This window comes from Pantherophis guttatus, chromosome 12 (genome assembly GCF_059756535.1).
Source record: "Pantherophis guttatus breed Tessera chromosome 12, ASM5975653v1, whole genome shotgun sequence".
Taxonomy (NCBI): domain Eukaryota; kingdom Metazoa; phylum Chordata; class Lepidosauria; order Squamata; family Colubridae; genus Pantherophis; species Pantherophis guttatus.
Window position 1 is genome coordinate 2,253,545 of NC_142074.1, and position 22,125 is coordinate 2,275,669.

The following is a 22,125-nucleotide window of genomic DNA, read 5'->3' on the forward strand; positions in this document are numbered from 1 at the left end:
TAAGACGGGCCTTGGCAACCAGAGTTTTACAGACATCCACCAAAGGTGCCTGCCGATTTGGATATTAAAAACTTGGGTTTTTATAAATTAAAATTAAATAAATTAAATAAATTAAAAAACGTAATCAAAACTCGAGGTGCCGCCAAACCACCTCTGTCACCTTCATTTTCATGGAGGCTTCTATGGCCTGCAGGGAATTTTTTTTAAATAGAAAACACGGGGTGGGTGAGGACATCTCAGGGCTTTCCCTAGTCGTGATTGTCCCCCCCCCCCAAAAAAGGCAAAGGGCCATGGGGGGGGGCAAGGAAGGTGGACTTGGACCTCTGCTGTTGATAAGCTTAATTTTAAATCTCTAATGCAGAGGCCTTCAAACTTGGCCGCCTTTAAGACTTGTGGACTTCAACTCCCAGAATCCCCCAGCCAGCATTGCTGGCTGGGGGATTCTGGGAGTTGAAGTCCACAAGTCTTAAAGGCGGCCAAGTTTGAAGGCCTCTGCTCTAACGGTTGATCTGTGACCCACAGGGTCACCTTTTCAGAGGAGTTTCCTCACCAGGATGCTCATCGCCTTCCACAAAGAGGGGGCTCCTAGGGGGAAGCCTCCCCTGGAAAAGACCCTGAGGGGCGACATTGCACAGTCACCACCTTTGATGCAGCTGTGGAGAGATGCTAGGGGTGCCCCCGCCCCCCCCTCACGGCCCCTTTTGAATAGGAGGGGTGGCGAACTAAAAAGAAAAAGAGACCCCCGGGAGCCTGTTGTATTAAAAGGAGGGGGAAAAGAAGATGTAAGGAAGGCCCTCCCAGGCTGCCGTTAGAACTGAGCACACAGAACGTCCCTTAAACGGCACCCAAGCTGTGATAGGAGAAAGTTTCATGCCAGGAGGGCAGAGGGGCTCCTGCTTGGTCAGGGGTCGGACTAGATGACCTCTGGGGGACCCCCCCACCAGCCCTGGGAGTCTCTGGAACTATCCCAAAATAACCGGGAGGGGCTTTCTCCCTGCCCTTTCTGCCTCCCTCAACCTCTTCCCCCTTTGGGGAAATCTTCCCTGACTGCAGGCTGAAGAGAGAGAAAAAATCTCCCTGCAGCTTTTCCCCCCCTTGAAATGGAGGGAGAAAAAAAAATTACCTCAGGAAAGAGCCACAAAATGGAGGACGATGGGTCTTGACCAGTTTTTAGCTGTCCTTAGTATTGCCTGTGGAAGCTAGCTAGGATTTAAAGGCTGGGCTGTAGGCTGCTCCTAACGGGCAGTGAGAGCGACAGCTAAAGCTTGCAAAGTAATTATGGGTCTATTCTAGAGCAAGGTTTCTCAACCTCGGGGACTTTAAGGCAGGTGGACTTCAACTCCCAGAATGCGCCTGCTGACTGATGAGTTCTGGGAGTTGAAGTCCGCCCGCCTTAAAGTTAAGGTTAGAATCGAATCGAATTAGAATAGAATAGAATAGAATAGAATAGAATAGAATAGAATAGAATAGAATAGAATAGAATAGAATATTATGGAATGGAATATTATGGAATAGAATAGAATAGAATAGAATAGAATAGAATAGAATAGAATAGAATAGAATAGAATAGAATAGAATAGAATGACCTGGAAGGGACCTTGGAGGTCTTCTAGTCCAGCCTCCTGCTCAAGCAGGAGAACCTATACAATCTCAGGCAGGTGACTGTCTAGACTCCTTTTAAACACCTCCAGTGATGCAGCACCCACGATTTCTGGAGGCAGGCTGTTCCACTGGTTAATTGTCCTCATTGTTAGGAAATTCAACTGAAGCCAGAGCATTCCTTTTAGGACTGATGGATAAACAGTTAAAAAAAAAGCTGCCATGGAAGATTATTTCAACATGTGAAATAATATTATGGTGAGATTACCATATGCACAATGATGGAAAGATTTGGCACTGTCCACCACAGATGAATGGCCGATGAAATTAACAGAACTTGCTGAAAAGAACAAACTGACTTCTTTGATTACAGAAAAGACAACATCTATATTTATTGGTAACTAGAACCCATGGAAATTTGGCAAAAAAAGAATAATGTGAAGTTGCGATTTATGGTTTTGGTGATTGGATAGGATAGATTAAAGATGCGACTATTGTCTGATTGGCTGTGAGCAGACCCCCCCAATCTGGTTTTTTAAAACCCTCCTATTTTATTTCTTTGTTGCACTTTAAGCTTTATTTTATTTTATTTTATTTTACTAATTTATTTTCTGTCTTCTGATCACTTTGTATTAGGTTTTACTAGGAAAGCACCCATCTGGTACTGCAAAGTCCTCTCCTTCCTTTTTCAATCCAAGAGTTCAATCAGGATCTCCAGCTCCTGCCCAATGTCAAAAGAGGAGCTTAGGACTCCCTGGGCCCAGGTTTCTATCTGCAAGAGGAGAAATCATTTGTTTCTTCATAACAACCCCCATCTTTTTACTAATTGTACACTTGTTTTGCTCTGAAACAAAATGAGTCACTTTATTGCATACTGTTAATGTCATCTTTTTATTTTTCTTTCAGCCCAGTTCTGCTTTGGAAAAATAAAACGTAGTAACCTTTACTCTTCTATTATAGAATTTGCAGAGAAAACATTTTTTTTTTCTTATTCCAAACATCAATTTTCAGTGGAAGGCTGGACAAGATGGTCAGAGAAGGATGACCAGGATTGATCACCCCATTAATTGCGGGCTGTGGACTGTGACATTTAAATGCTGTATATTCATCCAGGCTGAAGAGGGGAATGAGGAAGGCTGAGAACCTCTTGGATGCTAGGAAGATAAAGCCATGATGCGGCCAAGAAGGAAGACATATTGCGATCTCTGGTGTTGTCTGAGCTTGGTGGTTTATTTGCAGAAATTTCATTACCAAACAAGGTAACATCATCAGTTAAACATACAACCAACTACACATATTTCTGCTAATTTTAGAATAAATGTCATGATTTCAGTTGACTTCCTTTTGTGAATAGGATGTCTTTGAAAACATCCTTTTTAAGAAGGTAAGGACTTCTGGATCATGCCAGGACCCATCTTCAACTCTCAATGATCACCCGAAGATTGAGATGTATGAATTATTGAAACTTTTGACTAGGTGTTTATGCCCAGTCTCTCCCTCACACCACATCCATGGGACACTCAGTCATTCCATTTGATGGGAAATATTTTCTAGAAATCTTGTGAGGCTATATTTAAGTTCCTGTTTTGTTTAGCAGAATAATTCAGAATATCTTCTTCCTAATTTAGCTAGGAGGGATCTCTCTACTCTCCATATGCTGCTTCTGCTGCAATGTTGAGTCTAAAACTGCAAAGAATTCCAATTACAGATAAACCAAAATAATGGCATTTTTGGATACACCCCTCCCAATTATCTCTAGCATATCCACAAGACTGCACAGGTGTCATGTTTCAAATAACTGGGTGGGGAATTTCAGGCTTCAGGTAGGCTAAGAGTAAAGGACAGATATGATGCCTTGACTGCTCAAAAGAACTCAGTGGCCATCTTGCAATTCTACTGGACAAGGACATGGGACACTATCTTTCAGCAATCTGTTAATTATTTCAAGCAAAATCATTGGCCCAACTCATGTATGGAGAACAATTTGGACCATTTTCTAAGTTTTGAAAAGTTTAAATGTTGAAATTCCTCAGTTTCACATTTCCAGATTTCTTCTGGTTGTAAGCTGCTCCTTTGTGTTCAGGTCTGGCCTCAGAAGGATAATGTAGCACTTGGGGATGAAGATGCAGCCCAGCAGACCAGCACTGGAGGCCAGGATGGAGAAGACCTGCACAGCCACCATGTATTTCCCTTTGGTGCTCAGATAGGTGGGCACAAAAGTCACCCAAACACTGCAGAAGACCAGCATGCTGAAAGTGATCAGCTTGGCTTCGTTGAAGGCCCCAGGCAGGTTCCTGGCCAGGAAAGCCACCATGAAGCAGATGGCAGCCAGGAAGCCCATGTAGCTGAGGGTGACATAAAACATGACAACAGCCCCTTCGTTGCATTGCAGGATGATCTCTCCAGGCTGGGAGTGGAGGTCAGAGTCAGGGAAGGGGGCAGAAACTCCCAGCCAGATGGAGCAGATGATAATTTGGGCAGCAGAACAAGAAAGAATAGTGGAGTTGGCCAAGCTCTTCCCCAACCATCTCTTCACTCGGTTTCCTGGTTTTGTGGCCAGGAAGGCCAGCACCACTGTGATGGTTTTGGCCAAGAGAGAAGAAACGGCAACTGAGAAGATGATGCTGAAGACTGTTTGTCGGAGGAGGCAGGTGGCTTTCCTTGGTTGACCAATGAAAAGAAGAGAAGACAAGAAGCAAAGCAGGAGGGAGACCAGGAGGATGTAAGAGAGGTCCCGGTTGTTGGCTTTGACAAGGGGAGTTTCTCGGTATTTAATGAAGATGATTAAGACAAGGCCTGTGGTTAGGAACAAGAGTAGGGCAAAAGACATCAGAATGATGCCCAGATGTTCTTCATAAGACAGGAAAGTTATAACTTTGGGGATACATTGGATTTGGTCCTCATTTGGGTATTTATCATCCAGACACTTGGTGCATTTTTCCGTATCTGAAAAAGCCAAAAATAAAATTTATTTAATATTCTATCCTTTTCTCCTACAGGATCTTAATCTTAATATACTGAATACAGAGAATATTGTGAAATCTATTTGTTGGTCAGAGAAAGCTGGACCTACAAATAATCTGGAATATTTAGACCTGTGGTAATATTGGTGTAATGAGTGTACCCATAACAGTCCACACCACCTCATTGTGAATCTTCCACTGTTTCCCAAGGGGAAGCTCACATAGAGTGCATTGCAACAATCCTTCTAGGGGGTGGATCTAGATAATTCCTCGAGTTTCAAAGAACTCAAGTGTTCCTAGAAAGGTAAATGTGGAAGGGCACATCCAAATTAAAATGCAGAAGAGATATTTTCTCTGCTATTAGTAAAGCTTACCCAATCTATCACACCCTCCTATCTCTCCTTCAGTGCTTTTTTTGGGCTATTCTTCCCTTTAGATAAGAAATTGTACAGGTTGAAAATAAGCAAGAAAATCAGTGAGCCTCAATCTGTCTTTTAACTTGCACTTTAATGAAAATGCTCTGGATGGATCCACCTCCACAAGGCCTTCCATTGTCTTCAGTGTGACCCACCTTCCTGAGTGGAGATGGTCCCCTCTGGGCAAGGAACGCAGTCATAGCAGCAAACTGGCTCTCCTTCTCGAGCCCTCTTGAAAAACCCAGGATGACAATTTCCCACACATTTGGACTGAGGCAGGGACTAAGCAGAAAAACAAGGTGACAATGAAACCTTTTCATTGTCAAAGAAAAGGTGACAATGTGTTAGGACTCACCATCCATGCAAAATGGAGGTAAACATGGACTCAAGTAGTCTCTGAGCTTCACTTAGGTAAATATGAAATCTCTGACCATGGTCAAATCCGAACCGGTTTTCTACTGGTTTGCTGACTGTGCCTGTGCACTGCATGCCAAATGCGCGCTGCATGTGCATATGCATGCGCAGTGTGCACCAAACACATGCGTATGTGCGCATGTGCAGTACATGCATGCGCATTACACGCCAAAGGAGGCTTGGGAAGGTAAGTAGAAGCAGGGGGGGGGGAAATCAGCTGTGGCGCGCGATTTAGCTTCGCTAAATTTCCTGCTTTCTATCAAAGCTAAACCCCGTTGCACAGCTGATCATCAGAAATACCAGTTCGGAGGAACCAATAGCTTTTTTAAACTACCAGTTCGCCCAAATCATTAGCTAACTAATGGTTTGATCGAACCAGTAGCTTTTTTTTTTTTTTTACTGCCGGTTTGTCTGAACTGGTAGCTTTTATCACTACCGGTTTGAATGAACTGGAGCGAACCGGTAACATTTCACCACTGTCTCTGACTCATTCCAAGCTGATATAGGAGGTATAACTATGAGCAGAGTCTTCATTTTTTAAATCACTTTTGCTTTTGGCATCTGACATTGCAATAAAAGACCTATTCCACTGGAATATCTTGATAAGAATAAACAGATTTCTGCAGTGCTGGTCTTTTTGGATGCGGAGAAGGCCTTTGATAGAGTGGATTGGAATTTTCTACTAAAGACTTTAAAAAAGATGGGCTTTGGGGACCAGTTTACACAGGCAATTTCAGCAATTTATCAAGAGCAAAAAGCACAGATTATTATTAATGGAAGTTTGACGACAGAGTTTAAAATTGAAAAAGGAACAAGACAGGGATGTCCGTTGTCCCCACTTTTATTTATTTTAACATTGGAAGTCTTGCTAAATACAATACGGGACTCAAAAATTTTGAAAGGCATAATGATAAGGCAAGAGGATTATAGAGTAAAGGCATTTGCAGATGATCTGGTGGTTACCCTATCACAACCAATGGAATCAATAATCTTGATGAACGACATTATACAAGACTATGGTAGAGTTTCAGGTTTCAGAGTGAACTCAAAAAAGACTAAAATGATAGTCAAAAATATGACACAAGATCGTAAACATGAGTTTGAAAGGAGGGCAGGTTTTGAAATTGTACCTAAGGTAAAATATCTTGGAGTTCAGGTTGCAGAATCAAACATGAAATTGTTTCAAAATAACTATGAGGTGTTGTGGCGAGAGGTTCAGAAAGACATGGGGACTTGGAAAAAGCTGCAACTGTCTTTACTTGGAAGAATAGCAGTAGTTAAGATGAACATTTTGCCAAGATTTCTGTTTTTGTTTCAAATGATTCCGGTGCTTAAAAGTGATAAACAACTGAAAGTTTGGCAAACTGGACTTAATAAGTTTGTCTGGAACGAGAAAAAGCCGAGAGTGAAATTGAAAATTATGCAAGATGTTCCAGAAAGAGGAGGCCTTAAACTTCCAAACCTACAGTTATACTATGATGCAGCAGCTTTAACTTTAACAAGTGATTGGTTTGGAAGTAAAAAGGCTGGAATATTGAATGCAGAAAGTTTTGATCTTGAATTTGGATGGCATGCTTACCTATTTTATGATGACAAAGTTGATAAAGTATTTAAAAGTCATATACTTAGAGACTCTTTGATGAGAGTTTGGAAGAAGCACCGACTCAAATGGGATTATAAAATACCGCTATGGCTGGATCTTGGTCATACCTTGTGGAATACAAATATAATGTCACTCGGGGGGTTTTTATACAAAGAGGTTCTTTTTACAGATGCGGGCAGATGGCAGTTGAAGACATTGCAGACACTGTTGGACGAAGGGATTAATTTAACCTGGTTACAATATAATCAATTACAATTGAGATGGAAAGAGGACCAAAAAACTGGTATTATGTTGCATGAGGAAGAATTGGTTAGACATATAAGAGAGAAAGGTCCAATGCATATTAAAAGGCTTTACAATGTTTTGCTAGAAAGGGATTCAGAAACGGAATTAGTTAAAGATTGTATGATTAAGTGGGCACAAAATTTTGAAGAACCAGTGATGTTGGAAACATGGGAAAAAATTTGGGTTCAGAATGTTAAATTTACACAGTCGCAGAATTTGAGGGAAAATTTTTATAAAATGTTTTATAGATGGCATCTAGATCCTAAAAAGTTGTCATGTATGTACCCTAATGTTCAGCCAAAATGTTGGAGATGTGAATGTTTGGATGCTACGTATTATCATGTTTGGTGGACCTGTAGGAAAGTTAAGGCTTTTTGGATAAAAATATGGTGGGTCATGCAGAATGTTTTGAAGAAAAAAATTCAATTTTCTCCACAATTGTTTTTATTGGGCATAGTTAAGGGTTTTACACGGGATGAAACAAAATTAATATTGTATATGATAACAGCAGCAAGATTGTTGATAGGTAAATATTGGAAGAATGAAGCTTTGCCTACTATCGAGGAATGGACTTCGAAGATGGCTAGTTTTGCAGAGATGGCGAAGATTTCAGCATATTTAAAAGATTGTTCACAAGAGACTTATGAATGGGAATGGAAAAGGTGGATAGAATATGTTCAGAACAAATACCAAATTAGAAAGTATCAAATAGCTTTTATTTGAAAACAATGTATTAGAAATATTTTAATATAAAGAGACAAAGAGGGAAAATTATGTAGGGGGAGGGATGGGTTCAGGTATATATATCAGTGTTATTAGTTATGAGTACATAATAGGGAAGTCTGGGGGGGGAGGGTTAGGGAGGGTTAGGGAGGACGGGAAGTTTGGGGAGGGAGGTGGGGGGGTGAAAAAAAGGGGTGAAAATGTAATTGTAAAACTTTTGCAATAAAAAAAAAAAAAAAGACCTTTTCCACTTAATAAAGTCTGGAGGAATGGAATTGAGAAAAGATTTAAGCATTCAGTGACAATCAGTCTGTTCCAAAATTATATCCCACTACTTAGAAATTAGGGCTGCCAACTTTAAAGGAGATGTTCTTTGTTGATTTGCATATTTATATGTTTAATTAGTGTGTCTGCCATACTGGAGAGATGAGACTAAAACTGACCGCCCAGTTTCTAGAACTGGAGTGAGATGAGATGGCAGATGAGAATGTAACAGGGTATGTAAGACATCTTTTGCTGCAGCCGTTGGCGCACGAGAATGAACCCTGGGTCAGAAAGGGATTTCTAAGGCCAAGCTAGGTAGTTATAAGGTCTTGGAAAAAGGAATATTACATCTAGTTTTGGCCATCACATTATAAAAAAGATGTTGAGACTCTAAAAAGAGTGCAGAGAAAAGCAACTAAAATGATTAGGGGACTGAAGGGTAAAACATATGAAGAACAGTTGTGGGAATTAGCTATGTCTAGTTTAGTGAAAAGAAGAACAAGGTGATACAGAAGTGTTTCAATATTTGAGGGGCTGCCACAAAGAAGAGGGGTCAACTCATTTTCCAAAGCACCAGAAGGCAAAACAGGAAGCAATGAATGGAAACCAATCTAGGAGAGAAGCAACCTGGAACTAAGGAGAAATTTCCTAATCGTGAGAACAATTAATCCGTGAAATGGCTTGCCTTCAGAAGTTGTGGGTGTTCCATCACAGGAGAATTTTAAGAAGAGGTTGAACAGCCATTTGCCGAGATGCTATAGGGCCGTGATGGTGAACCTATGGCACGCGTGACACATGTGAAACACAGTGCCCTCTCTGTGGGCACACGAGCCTTCGCTCCAGTTCAGCTCCACCATGCATGTGTGCACCAGGGGTGGGTTCTAATTTTTTTTTACTACTGGTTCTGTGGGCGTGGCTTATTTTGTGGGTGTGGCTTGATGGTCATGTGACAATTCTTTAGGATTTAGCAGAGGTACTGGTCTACCAGGCTTTTAACTGCTTGCAAAGCTGTACCGGTCTACCCATTTGTTTTTCGAGCACACTGGTCTACCACCACACTGCCTTTTAACACTGATCAGCTGTAGGGCGGCCCTTTGAAGCCCCGAGGCAAGAGTTTAAACAGTTTTTTCCTTCTAGCCGATCAGCTGGGACTCGGGAGGCAGAGAATAGATTGGGGGCGGGGCCAAATAAACGGTAAGAATAACGGAGGGGAGGGCTGGAGGGCCCAGTTCCCAAACAAAGAGAACCGGTTCGGTGGCGTTATATCGTCACCGCTACCGGCTCGGCCGAACCAGGAGGAACCCACCACTGGTGTGCGCACCTCCCACTGGCCAGCTGGTTGTCAGGTCTCTGCTGCACATGCACGGGGCTGGGGCGCATGCAGGGGTTTGCACATGCATGCGTGGGGGCTGGGTGTGTGCAGGGGGGTCATGTGTGCATGCACAGGAGTGAGCATGCATTGCATTTTGGAAGTTCGGGTGTGCATGTGCACATTCGCGCACACATGACGCTTTCTGGAAAAGGTTAGCCATCGCTTCTATAGGGTCTCCTACTTGAGCAGGGGGTGGGACTAGAAGACCATCAAGGTCCCTTCCAGTTCTGTTATTCTATATACTATATATTGCTAATTGCATACAAGGAACAAACAAATCTGAAGCCAGTAGTAACACATTTCCCAGCCTTGTGGGTTTTCCACCAGTGTGATGGAGATACTAAATTGCAGATGGTCCACAAAATGGAACAGTACTGAAGCCTCCAAATCAGCCTAAGAAACTATAAGATTTCTATTCCCCCACTTAAAATGGGATCTCAGAGTTTGGAAAACAAAGGACAGCAAGCTTTCTCCCACCTTGTTGAGCAACTTTAGCTGCGAATGAACATCTTGGATGATAAGAAGTCTCTGTCTTTCAAAAGTGCCCAGGAACTCAATCCTGGGATCCTCGTTGGGAAGAACCAACAAGCTTTTGATGCCCAGATCTGCTGCTAACTCTCCGTTTTGGTCTACGTACAGTTTCATCTGGGAAATATTGCAAAATGTATTCTTCTCCAGAAATGGATGAAACTAGAATTGAAACATCCAGGAATTTTAAGGAATTTTAAAATCTGAAAACTTAGCTTTATCCTACATTTGAATCTTTCTTCTACGGTTATCTAACTTGCAAATATGTTTAATTGGGAGAAAAGGTGTTATCATTTATAAATTTGAAAACAACAGGTTGATTACCAGAAAGCATGGATTTGTCAAGAAGAAAGTTGTCAGGCTAATCTTCTCCATGAAAGACCAGTCAGGAAACATACCAAGCTGAGCTAATTTTACTTTATTTTAAGACTACATTAACAGAATTTTGTAAGTCTGATAGTACATATTGCATACCAATTCCTTTTTCAGCCGGAAAAGTTAGGGAGGATCTTTTCTGAGTTTCTTCCTCTCCTACTATGCAGCTGTAGACGTCTCCCCTCTTATCTGATCCTTCCTTGGGCAGCATCTCTTCCCCCATCCCGAAAGTTATTCTCACATATCATGATGCTTCCTAAACAGATTATACAAATGCTGGTGATATAACTTGATTTCAGTAAAGAACTAGCAATTTTGTGATGTGATTAGAAACCTAGTTAAATGCAGGGTGGCTTGTGTGGTAATTAAGTGAGTAAAAACCGTCACAAAAACAATACAAATAATTTGTAATCTTTTTAATTTTTCTCAAGAAAATGAGTAGTTATGAATAACAATTTGTCCTTGGTCATCAATTTTTCTGAATTGTCATTAATACAAAAGAATTGATAAATCTCTGTGATGCAAGATTTGGTGGAAGATTTATAACAACTCTCAGACAAAGCTAACTTGATCTGATGTAAAGAGTACCAAATTTCCAGAAAAATATTTATGATTTCCTCATAGAAAGATGTTTCTGAGCTGCAGAAAAATATCTAATTTTGAGATACTACTATAGCATCTCATATAAGGCATATCTTCAAAATAAATTAATGAGGCATTGGAAGAAGGATGATACCAAGCTTCATAAGTATGTAAGTATACCTGAGAGCCAGTTTAGTCTTGTGGTTAAAGCACCAGACTAGAAAGCAAAAGACTGTTAGTTAATTAACCTAATTATCAGGAAGTATTGTTAATATTTTGCTGAAATCAAGTTATATCCTCACGATTCATACAATTTATTGAGGAAATATCGTGGTATCTGCAAATATGGTATGGGACTAGGATGGGTGAAATGCTACCGGTTCGGACCGGTTCTCCCAAACCAGTATAATAAATGCTACCAGTTCGGGAGAACCGGTAGTAAAAAAAAATGCTACTGGTTCGAGCGAACTGGTATTTCCGACCATCAGCTGTTCTGTGCTATTTATATTCGCCAGAAAGCAGGAAATCTAGCTTTTTAGCTAATCTAAATCGCGCAGCACAGCTGTTTCCCCCTCCGCTGTTCTACTTACCCTCCTTTTTCAGTGCTGCATGGTAACGCATGCGGTGCACATGTGTGCGAAGTGCACGTTTGGCGTGCACTGTGCATGCATGAGCAAAGCGAACCGGTAGCAGACTTCAGAGCATTTCACCCCTGGGCCAGGAGACTGTGAATTTATCCTCCTTAGCCCTGAAAGCCAGCTGGGTGACCTTGGGCCAATCAGTCTTTTTCAGCCCAACCCAAATAAGGAGGGAGCTGTGTTGGATAAGTCATCTGCCTGGAAGCCGCACTGCATATCAGATATTAATACAATTGAGCAAGTCCAGAGATATTTCACGAGAAGAGTCCTCCTCTCCTCTGTTCACAACAGAATACCTTATGCCACCAGGCTTAAAATTTTGGGATTAGAAAATTTAGAACTACTCCGCCTTTGGTCTGACCTAAGCGTAGTACACAAAATTATCTGCAACAATGTCCTACCTGTCAGTGACTACTTCAGCTTCAACCACAACAATACACGAGATACAATAGATAGATACAAACTCAAGGTAAACCGCTCCAAACTCGATTGCAGAAAGTACAACTTCAACAACAGAGTGGTCAATGCCTGGAATGCATTACCTGACTCTGTTGTTACGTCCTTGAATCCCCAAAACTTTAACCTTAAACTGTCTTCCGTGTACCTCACCCCATTCCTGAGGTCTCGTGCATAAGCGCACCAACGTGCCTACCGTCCCTGTCCTAATGTCCCCATTTATTGGTATCCATTTCATGTACTCATAATCATGTTTATACTTACATCTGTTATCTTACATGTTTGACAAATAAATAAAATAAAGTATGTTACCTTGACTTACTTGTAAATAAATAAATAAACATTTATGAAAATGAACTCAAAATCATAGTTGATTGCAAACTGAATGCGAGTCTTAAGGAAAGAACAAAAAGAAGACTAGGGGAGCAGTTTCTCCAACGCAAATTCTGAATTGGAGAAGTGAGGATACAGCACCCTTCCAATAACTGAAGGATGTTAGATAGAAGCGTAAGATCTGCCTACTATTATTCCAGAGAGTCAGATAAGGAAAAATGAAATTCAATTACAAGAGAGGCGATTCTTGCTAAATGAGAGGAAAAACATCCTAAAAGAACTGAGCCAGTGAAGGAGAGTTTAGTCTTCCCTTCCCTTAAATACAAATATTTTAATGCAAAGATTGAGCAGCCATCAGTCAGAAAAACTGGGATTCCTGCAGAGAGCAGGGTTGGGCTGGATTGCCAGAGTCTCCTTCAAATTTATAAAGTTCCACAGTGCTAATCACAAACCTAAAATACAGGACTTTATTTAAAAATGCATACAGCTTTTTTAAATTAGCAATGTTTAATTTACCTGTCATGGTATCTACTCTTTGAAACGTTATTCCCTGAACAATTAGATTGGCCAAATCTATTGGCCTTTTGTAGCATAAGTAGGTTGAGATGGTTTCCCTCCTTTTCCTTTGGATTCCTTCTCCAAAGGAGATTAATGGATCCATAGCGGGACCCCATACCTGCCACGGCTGCAGCCTTGGAGTCCCCAACATCTTTTCATCCTCCTTCCTTCTCCTCCTCGATCTGGAGGAATAGGCAGCATTTACGGCACGGGCCAGAGTCTCAAAGAAACTGTAGTCGAAATGGTGATTTTTGATCCGGATCCTGTTCCTTTTCTCTTGAGTCTCCAGTGGTGTTTTCTGGGTGCACCTTTTCTGGCCTTTGACAGAAAATAGATGTTTTGAAAGAGTACAGTGCAAGTAATGATCTTGAAACTGGGAAACTACAAAGAAATAGGGTTCAAAGCCATCTTCATTTGGTTTTTCTTTTGACAGATAACCAAAGTTCCAAATACTATGGATATATTTGAGACGTCTATTCCTTATTATTGAATACATTATAAAATTTGGGAGGATCCAGACTTTCCTTTCAATGGGTCCGGGCATATCTTCAAGTATTAAATGGAAAGGAAGAACTCTGTCCAAAATGGGAACATTTTCTATGAAGTGAACGAAGACATTGACTTGTCTCCACTTAGAGAGGGCCTCCCTGAGGAATGATGTATGTTCAGTCATTGAGAACTGTTGTGATATAACAACACAAATTTCATTCCTAACAAGCATAGGAGTCAAAGTCCTCATGAAATTCTCTCCATTGTCTGTGTCTGAAGCAAAGAGACCAACCAAGGTCCATCTGAAATGGAGGAGCAGTTGGACAATTGCTGGGTAGTTGATTTCTTCTTTAGGGAGGATCCGGTGGAAAAAAGGGAATTGACTTTTATCACTCAGAGCCTCTGAAGCAATTCTATCTCTGATCTGAAAAAACAATGAAGAATGTTGTGTTATATTTGGGGTCAGATCAACTCCAAAATACTAGATATTAACAAATTCAACCCAATTTTGATGAATATCCTAGAATAGTTTATTGATTAGACATTGCTTAAAATATGAAATAAAATATTAAAGACAGAATATTAACAGGACTATATAAAAATTGAATACAAGAAACAAATTAAACAAAAAATAAAAAATGCAAATCACAGTTCTACAGAGGAATTATTGAGTCTTTCATCTGCACCTCTGTATGTCTGGTTTGGTTCTGCAACCCAACAAGACAGACACAGACTTCAGAGGATAATTAGAACTGCAGAAAAAACAATTGCTACCAACCTACCCTCCATTGAGGACCTGTATATTGCACAAGTCAAAAAGAGCACTGTGAAAATATCTACAGACCCCTCACATCCTGGACATAAATTGTTTCAACTCGTACCCTATAGAAAATGACGCTATGAACATTGCACACCAGAACAACTAGACACAAGGACAGTTCCCAACGCCATCACTCTGCTAAACAAATAATTCCCTCAACACTGTCAAGCTATTTACTAAATCCGCACTACTATTAATCTTCTCATCGTTCCCACCAACCATCTCCTCCTACTTATGACTGTATGACTGTAACTTGTTGCTATATCCTTATGATTTATATTGGTTGCTTCCTAGTATGATTTGATTGCTTATTTGTACCCTATGATTATGAGTGTTGTACCTTATGATTCTTGACAAATGTATCTTTTCTTTTTATGTACACTGAGAGCGTAGGCACCAAAGACAAATTCCTTGTGTGTCCAATCACACTTGGTCAATAAAGAATTCTATTCTATTCTGTTCTGTTCTGTTCTGTTCTGTTCTATTCTTCTCTCTATCACCCATTAATTTTCTACAGTTAGACTCCCACGTGCAAATGTCAACTGAAGTGTTCTGTTTCAATAAAGGGTCCTATTATTTGTAGTTTTTGTGTTTTGCTACATCTTTCACTGCTTCTATATCTTTGCTTCAGATTCTTTGTGCAGCAATCTTTTTGGCTACTTCTCCAATTGTACAAGAGCCAGGGAGACCACAACTTCAAATATAATTTTCAGTTGTACAATCCAACAAATTTTAATATACAAATAAGAAATTGTGTAAATACCCATTTAAGCTCTGAAGGCAGCAGCTGAAGTCCTTTTATCCACCTTGAAGATACTCCTCAGATGCTGTGATTGGGTTTGCTCTAGTAGTGCTATATATTAAGCCCCAAACTTCAGTTATGTATAAGGGCTTGGGGGTAACTTTGACATTATATACTTTAATAAATGGGAAGAAAGCTGGATAGCTATGAATTTTCTTTTAACTTTAAGCAGTGAATTCACTTGAGCCCTTTCTCTGAAGTGCCTCCTTTGAGGGAGGCAATATCCAGTTTCAGGGAAAATTAACCTTAGGTAAGGAAAGGTGTTACTTGCATTGTTGGCTCACTGTCAAATAGGCATCTATGGCTATGATGTCGTTTTCTAGAGAACTTTCGTTTTGACTTTGATTCATCAATAATTAGAGAATCATGGTAGCAGTTTTCTTAACAGCCTACTACACCATCCAATTTATGAGTATGATTTATGAATATTGCATTATGAGTGCAAATCCAGTATGTATTTAACACCTTAGACATGTGTATTTCAGGATCCTTCATTAGTCCTGGTAAGACATTAAAATCTAGACTGAATAACAAAGGTTCAAATATGTACCTTTCCCCTCCCCTTTAGTAAGTATCAATCCTTTTTTTTTATGGATCCATTGAGCCCAAACCTCCCTCTCAAAGAGATGCTTGTAGAAAGGGCTTTGATCAGGGCGAACAGTCTAAGGTCTATTTTAAGGGCAATCAATTTACTCGATAATATTTCTCCATTTTTCAGTGTCAAATGCTGCACTAACATCTAGAAAGCCAACAAACCCTGGTTTACCTGACTGACTTAGTCTGTCATTAGATATTTCAAGAAAAATCTATTTTCAATATTGGATTATTAATTTATTATACAAATTTATATCACCTTTAATTCTACCTAAAACCTTTTTCTAATGCAAGGAATGCACTTTTCTTCTACCCAATCTCAAGTTTAATCAATCTAAGCGGTGTTCTTTTTTTTTTTTTATTTTATACAAAGTCAGCTTATTGCCCCCACAATCTGGGTCCTCATTTTACCTACCTCGAAAGGATGGAAGGCTGAGTCAACCTTGAGCCTGGTGAGATTTGAACTTGCAGTAATTGCACGCAGCTTGTGCTAGTTAACAGCACTTTAGTCTGCTGCGCCACCAAGGCTCTTAATTTTAGCCGCAACATCTATTAGACAAACTGTTCCTGCTAGAGTCCTTTTTATTCAACTTTTAATATACATAGACATCACTATTGCCAACTTGAATTCAACTGGATATAACTGTTATTATTTCTATGTGAAAATGCCATTAGAGGGATATTTTTGAACAGCTCAATAGCCAGTAGAAAGCTCTCTACAGGGATTTGAATAAACACGGTAAAACATAGCTGATATGTTCACTAACATGGTGAAAAGCAGTTCTTGAATTCCATGGAGGAGACATGATTGCATTTATTGCTCACCCACCATCACCTCATTCACTTTACCAGATATAGAAAAACACACACAAACCTGTGGGACTTTGTAGGTGTCTGCTAAGATTGACATCTGGATGGAGATGTCCCTTCTAGCTGCATCAAGAAGAGCCAGAAGGTTCTCCTTCCTTCCGCAACCGTAATTGGGGATGTTGGCTTCTCCAGTGGAGAGAATGTCCAGCAAGGCATCTGAAGTGTATAAAGTGCTCAGATAGTTGTCATGAATGTTATATCCCAGTGTGAGATTGTGCAGGAGCTGCGAATTCTTGTTGACTACTTGAATTGCAAAAATTAATCGTAGGATTTTTGAAAAACCATAAGAAATCCTATTGTAAAAAATGTTCATGTTATTACCATCAACAGTAACAACAAAACACTTTGCAGGCATCCTAGACTTACAACCATTCATTTAGTGACTGTTCAAAGTTACAAGGGGCACTGAAAAAAGTGACTTATGACCATTTTTCACTCTTACACCGTCATAATATCCCCACGGTCATGTAATCAAAATTCAGACGCTTGACAAATGATTCAGGTCCCAGGATCATGGGATCACATTTTGCAACCTACTGACAAGCAAAGTCAACGGGGAAGCCAGATTGATTTACCAATTAACAACTGTAGTAATTCACTTAACAACTGTGGCAAGAATGTTCGTAAAATGGACAAAACTCATTTAAAAATTGTCTCCCTTAGAAACAGAAATCTCAGGCTCAATTGTGGTTGAGAACTACCTCTATTTCAAATATAATCCTGTCTGTCTCCATAGGTCTACTGAGCCGTAAGCCAACATTGATCCAAAACAAATGATCAGTTATTCAAATATGAAAATGGGTGGGGCTAAGGCAACTACAATTGTTTCAATCACTTCTTTAAACAAAAGTCAGCATTCAAGTGATGAACTCAGAATTGAACTGGGGGTAGAAAATAATCTGGAGTTCTTTCATGTTTTTTTCCAGCTCCATCTTTGGATTTGAGTCTCTTCCATAAAATAAGACAAAAGAGGGAAGCCATGGAAATAAAAATCATTCAGAAAATTAGACATGTCCTGCAATCTAAGAACAAATGAAAAAAGTAGAAAAGGAGGAGAGTGTTAGAATTGCAAATGGAGGGAATGTAGCTCCATTACCATGAACGACTTACAAATCAGACTGAGTAGAAGGAGCACTTTGGAAAGGCAACATTATATGTGATATTTTTGCTGCAGAGATGATTATACCAATGAGATGGTCTCCTGGTCTGTAATAGCTCCATGGATTGTTTCCATCCTGGTGCTCCAAACTCAGCAGGCATTTCTTTCTAAGCTTTCCAGAGACTGGATGGGGCACCAGCAGCATCAGAAGCAGGAGGTCCATACTTTATGGGGCGAATCAATCCCTTTCCTGTTTCTGAAGATGAACAAGATTTAGGAGAATTCAAATCAGTCTCACAAAATAGAAATGCCAATGATTTTCCTGATTCAGAAAGAGAGAAACATTTAGCTACACCTGGAAAGGGAGAGAAAGTACATTCAAGAGCACAGAGCCCGCCTGTCCCAAAATTTGTTCCCACACAGCTTCATTTAATGAATTTATCCTTTTCTGATACAAGATCCTTTGCATATGGCTTCAATCTGATGTTTCTCTCAAAGGCCCAGAGGGTGATAATTACAGTCAGAAGCAACTTCTCCTCTTGGGACCCTGAACTTCTTCTGGGCTCCATGTGCAGAAGAGAAATTGGAGAAAAGCATGTTAGTGAAAAATCACAAATATACCCCTGGGGACTTTACTGTGTAATGGTTGTGGTCCTTCCTGCCTAGCTATGTCCAGAAAGGACATTTTGGGAGACAATTTTGTCCGCTAGGTTAATCAGAAACCCATTTCATCAGGTGCAGACTTTGTTTCCCAGTTGATGTCAGGCTAGTTAAAGTTCCCCATTACTATTATAGTTTGCTTCCTACACAGCTTAAATAATTGACTAGCAAAAAAAATGATATATTTTATGTATTTGATTTGGTGCTATATGTGTAGCATACACATATGGCAATGTCATTCCTTTTTCCTTTTATATTAAGCCAAATGCATTCAAGAAAGTTTTCATCATTGTTTTTTTGGTTGTCGTTGTCGTTGTTGTTGTGCATTTCTGTAGGTGTAGCTATTTCTTAGCTATAATGCCCATCCACCTCCTCTTTTATTAGGTATCTTTCTTGTGAACATTTTAAATCCCACTGGTGTGTATTGTAGATCTGTACATTGTACATCTTGCAGTCTCTTCAATCATTAATAATGGAACAAACCTGGACCACCTTATAACTTTGGCCTGTTGGAACATGTTGAAAGCTGAAACTCCTCTGTTTCACATTTCCACATTTCTTCTAGTCATAAGCTGCTCCTTTGTATTCAGGTCTGGCCTCAGAAGGATAATGTAGCACTTGAGGATGAAGATGCAACCTAGCAGCCCAGCACTGCATGCCTGGATGGAGAAGACCTGCACAGCCACCATGTATTTTCCAAAGCCACCCATCACCCCAAATCCCCTCCAGCAGGGGCTCAACCCCCCTCTCCTCTGAAGCCTGGAGAACAGCCTGGTCTTTCAGGGCTTCTGAAAGGCCATTCAGAGTGGGAGCCATCCTGAACAGAAGCTCTCAAATGTCTTGGGGGATGGGTGGGAAATGGAGGTCCTCTTACACCAAAGGTTGTTTTAGCTTCCTAGATTTTTAGCTTCACCTTTGTGCTTTTATTTAAGCGAGTCTATTCTTATGGAATGAGAACTTTTCAGAATTTCACCCTCTTTTGAGTGATTTTTTTCTTTTTTTACTCCTCTGTAAATGAAGCTAATTTTAGGGACTGTATTTCTGAATTAGGGAACTACATTTCAATCCTAGAAAACTGTTACATACTTCTGGTCTTTATATTCTTAGAATCAATAGATGAAACAATTTGATTCCATGCTGTCAAGTTTTTCTGATAAGTTCAACCACTCTACTAGATCCATGTAAATCAATATTGTACACCTTGCTATTTTTTTATTAATTCTCCATTTTCCCATGCTTTTTGTTAGTTCTGGTTTAACTGAATCACAGCTGTGTATTTAGGGATTTTTTTCCCCTTTTAAAACATGACCGGATTTTTTTTGGGTTGGGACTGTAGTCATTCATATTTCACTAATTAACAACAACAACAACAACAACAACAACAACAACAAAAACCCTCAAAAAACCCCAAAGCTCTCTGTCTATGATCCATCAAGGAACTCTTTCTGCTTATGGTGGCTGATGACCTTAGCAGATTGCTTGATATATCTTTTTCTGCATCAGTTCTGGGGGATGACATAACTGCTTCAGATGAGGATAAGCAAAGGACTGAAGATAAATACCAATTTATACATTATTTTATAAAAGTTCTCTTTTAGATTGTAGTTGTGTAAATTTCTATTTTTTAAATCCAGATATTTTCCCATTGCTCCAACATTTTGCTCAGCTGTACATCTCTGCCCCAGACCACCCCAACGATGCCCTTGATGTGATGTCCCGCTGCCTGGAGGCCATGCGGGTCTGGATGGGGAGAAATAGGCTCAGACTCAACCCCTCCAAGACTGAGTGGCTGTGGTTCCTGGCGTCGCGATATAGTCAGCTGGTGCCATCACTGACAATTGGGGGTGAGTCTTTACCCCCCACAGAGAGGGCTCGCAATCTGGGTGTCCTCCTGGACACACGGCTGTCTTTAGAAGAACACATGATGGCCGTGGCCAGGGGGACTTTTTATCAGGTTCACCTGATCCACCAGTTGCAGCCCTTTCTGGATCACGACGCCTTGCGCACAGTCACTCACGCCCTTGTTACCTCCCGACTGGACTACTGCAATGCTCTCTACATGGGGCTCCCCTTGAAAAGCACCCGGAGGCTCCAACTGGTCCAGAATGCAGCCGCGCGGGTGGTTATGGGCGCAACTCGTTGTGCCCACGTGACACCCCTCCTGCGCGAGCTGCACTGGCTCCCAGTGGTCTTCCGGGTGCGATTCAAGGTGTTGGTTACCACCTTTAAAGCGCTCCATGGCACAGGACCCGGGTACCTTCGAGACCGTCTTCTGCCACCAATAGCCTCCCACCGACCAGTCCGCTCCCACAGAGAGGGTCTCCTCAGGGTGCCATCAGCCAAGTTATGTTGGCTGGCGACGCCCAGGAGTAGGGCCTTCTCTGTGGGAGCCCCAGCCCTGTGGGATGAACTGCCCCCGGAAATACGTAAGATCTCCGACCTCCGGGTGTTTCGCTGCGCACTCAAGACCCTGTTGTTCCGCCAGGCTGGGCTATGAAGGTAAAGATTTTAATTGGGTTTTTAAAAATGGGATTTTAAATTTGGGGTTTTAAATTGAGCCTATTATTTAATAATTTTAATTATTTTTAAATTTTGTCTGTCTTTGTGCTTTTAATCAGGCTATACACCACCCTGAGTCCTTCGGGAGAAGGGCGGTATAGAAATTAATTAATTAATTAAATAAATAAATAAATAAATAAATAAATAAATAAATAAATAAATAAATAAAATTTTATTATAACCAAAATTTCTTGTCCATTGAATCAGGTAAAGTTTAACTTACACTTTGTTGGTAGAATCACCATCTACTTCTTTTTTTTATTCTTGTTCTTCACTTATTTATCCTGTTCTGATTTGTATTGTATCTGGATTTGTTGTTGTTGTTTTAGATTGTGAGCCACCCAGAGTCATTCTGGAATCAGGAAGAATCTAAATCAAATGAACCAACAAATTGATAATTTTCTTGACTTATGCACTGGATGTTCAACTGTTAAAAAGTTAATCTTGCATATTAAAAAGTTATGTGAATAACTATTGTGTGAATAGTTAAATTGGTTAAATGAATGAATGAATAAATAAATAAATAAATAAATATCAATTGGCTGTAAGTAGACATAGTCAGGGCAACTGAAGACAATAAAATAGTAGATTTGGAATGAACTACAAAAATCATCTAGACCAGTGTTTCTCAATCTTGGAAGCTTGAAGATGGGTGGACTTCAACTCCCAGAATCCCCCAGCCAGCGCTGCTGGCTGGGGGATTCTGGGAGTTGAAGTCCACCCATCTTCAAGCTACCAAGGTTGAGAAACACTGATCTAACCAACCCTCTGCATCAACCAGGAAAACCATTCAACCCGTGTAAGAGAAATGTCTGTCTAGCCCCTTCTTAGAAACCTCCATGTGAAGAACCCACAACCTTCTAAGGGAGACCACTCCATGTTTGTCCAGCTCCTGAAGGAAATGGACTGACTGATCTTTTATCTTGGAGAAACCTGGCGACCTGGATTATTCAAGAAGGGCTGAGCTCAGGGTTAGACCAGTCACTAACAAAGTCTTACCATAGCTATTCCAACCAGGTAACTTTCTTAGGATGGATGGATGCTCCTTCCCCCCCGAACGCCATCACTCTGCTAAACAAATAATTCCCTCAACACTGTCAAACTATTCACTAACTTGCATTAC

General features: G+C 40.5%; 1 protein-coding gene across 1 annotated transcript in view; it reads right to left on the reverse strand.

The window, feature by feature from the left end:
• Positions 1-18,006, reverse strand: part of LOC148112201 (vomeronasal type-2 receptor 26-like) — a 33,740-nt gene extending 15,734 nt beyond the window's left edge. Inside the window, exons 1-5 of the mRNA XM_087877594.1 lie at positions 17,802-18,006; positions 16,689-16,993; positions 13,228-14,022; positions 10,117-10,329; positions 5,134-5,260 (exon numbers count right to left, since the gene is read on the reverse strand). Coding sequence (XP_087733720.1) covers positions 5,134-5,260; positions 10,117-10,329; positions 13,228-14,022; positions 16,689-16,993; positions 17,802-18,006 — 1,645 coding nt within the window. The remainder of the gene's footprint in view (positions 1-5,133; positions 5,261-10,116; positions 10,330-13,227; positions 14,023-16,688; positions 16,994-17,801) is intronic.
• Positions 18,007-22,125: the final 4,119 nt, after the last annotated feature.